The sequence below is a fragment of the Volvox carteri genome (genome assembly GCF_000143455.1).
Source record: "Volvox carteri f. nagariensis unplaced genomic scaffold VOLCAscaffold_23, whole genome shotgun sequence".
Lineage (NCBI taxonomy): Eukaryota > Viridiplantae > Chlorophyta > Chlorophyceae > Chlamydomonadales > Volvocaceae > Volvox > Volvox carteri.
Window position 1 is genome coordinate 1213100 of NW_003307566.1, and position 1886 is coordinate 1214985.

The 1886-nt window shown below is 58.9% G+C and overlaps 1 protein-coding gene across 1 annotated transcript in view; it reads left to right on the plus strand.

Annotated features, from left to right (window-relative positions):
- VOLCADRAFT_91949 (uncharacterized protein) overlaps positions 1 to 1413 on the plus strand; it is a gene marked incomplete at both ends in the record, with an annotated part of 3328 nt that extends 1915 nt beyond the window's left edge. The window contains 3 exons of the mRNA XM_002951314.1: positions 294 to 425; positions 825 to 902; positions 1309 to 1413. Coding sequence (XP_002951360.1) covers positions 294 to 425; positions 825 to 902; positions 1309 to 1413 — 315 coding nt within the window. The remainder of the gene's footprint in view (positions 1 to 293; positions 426 to 824; positions 903 to 1308) is intronic.
- Between the last annotated feature and the right edge of the window lie 473 nt (positions 1414 to 1886).

The window sequence follows — 1886 nt, forward strand, 5'->3', positions numbered from 1 at the left end:
AATACGTCCACAGGAGGCGGGGCAGTGGGGGGGAGCCGGTCAGCGAAGATGACGTGGTGCGTGTGGTGGAAAGGGTTTCCAGGACGCGAGAAGCGAAGCATCAGCTGCCGATGTCCAAAGCACCAAACTGCTGAAGGGGCGGTGTGGGGGAAGGGAGGGAGGGAGAGAGGGGGGAGGGGAGGGATGGGGGGGCCTGCCTGCCTGTAGGTCCGTCCATACGTACGTACGTCCGTACGTTGGCGTGCCGCTTCAAACCCCGTCCCGCCCGCCCGCCCAACCGCCTCTGATTTCAGGTCCGTGCCATCCGCAAGTTGAGAGTGCTGGGAGGCGGATTCGATCTGGTGACCATCGGCGGCAGCCAGTACGTGCGCTCCGTGCCGGGCGAGCTGAACCTTGACAAGAACCGGGCCCTGGAGGTGGCGCAGGTGTGCGTCGCGAGGAAGGAACGGCGGCGCGGTGTGGGTTGGGGGTCGTGGGGATGGGTAGTTGGCACTCCCCCAAAACAGTGAGGTACTACTGCTACTACTATTACTAGTATTATTTCCATGCCGCAGTTGAGCTGGCTGCCAGAGCAAAAAATAGCTGAATGGGCGCCGTGTGTGTTCGTGACACGGTGGGAGCGTTTTGCTTTAGGGGTAGTGAAAATGGTAAAAGGGGGTTTGGGCCCCCTTCAAGGGGTTTTCGGATAACCCCCATACTACGGCTCCTGCGCCACGCCACGCCACGCCACGCCACGCCCGGGGACACACCCTTGTGTGTCCCAACTCCCCCGCCTCCAAACTGAATGAGCTCTCTCTACCCTTAACCAACCACTGACCACAAAGGGCAAGGGTTTCACCTCTGTCGCGGAGATGTGCAAGACGGCGGGGTGGCCCGCGGGCCGGGCGGAGGACGTGTTGCAGGTGCGGGTGTGATGCTGGGTGGATGCCCGTCGCTCGGGAAGGGAAGGGCGGGTGGTCGTGTGTGTGAGTCGAAGGTGTTTAGGTGCGCGTGGTTAAGGGGCGAATGAACACGGGAAAACAAGGGGGGGGGTCGGGAGAGTAGCGAGAGAGCCGGGAAGCGGTGGGAGCAACCCCACCGAGAGTGGGGCCCGGCGGAGTTGCGGGGTAGAGGTTAGCATGGGGATGTTTGTGATGTGCCAAGAAACCGGCTCCAGCCCTGTATCCAGTATCCACGTACACGACCAGACATTCAGTGTTGTCTTTACTACCTGCCCCCGGATTTTACAACTCCAAATTCCCAACTGCCAACTGTCAACCGTCCCAACTGCGGCCCCCCCCTACACGTGGCCACCTTTACGCGATGTAGGCTCTCACCGGCGAGGGCATTGCCTGGGTGGACGACGGCGCCCCTGACGGGGTCCGGCTGTTCTGGTTTCCTTGCCTCGGAGGTGGCTTAGACCAGGCGGCATGAGAGCTTCGTAGGGGATTTTATTAGTCGTACAGGAACAGTTGTACAGCCATTGCGCGAAGGCCGTGCATGGTTTTTTCGTCGGAATGATACGAGTGCGCGCTCTGAAGGCACTGACACGTAGAAGAAAAGAACGATGTTTGTCTGTGTATCACAGATTTTGTCTGTGTATTTATGTATCTGTACGTGTGCACTGTTCACTGGAGGACAGCAAGTGCGGCGTTTTCGTGTTATGCTGTTGCGAAACCCGGAGCACTGACGCAAGTCGTGTGGGGCAGCATGATGTGGGAACGGGAAAGTAACCCAGTGAGGGAGGGCGTTATGAGAGACATGTCAAAAAGAGGTGGTGTCCCGCGGCCGGCATGCAGCAATGCAACATACAGCAGCGGTTTTTTTAGCAATCGCATTTCAACAGCTGCGATGACTTGAGCGAGGATTAGGTGGAGGAGAAGAGTAGCTGCTGCAAAGGAGAGAAA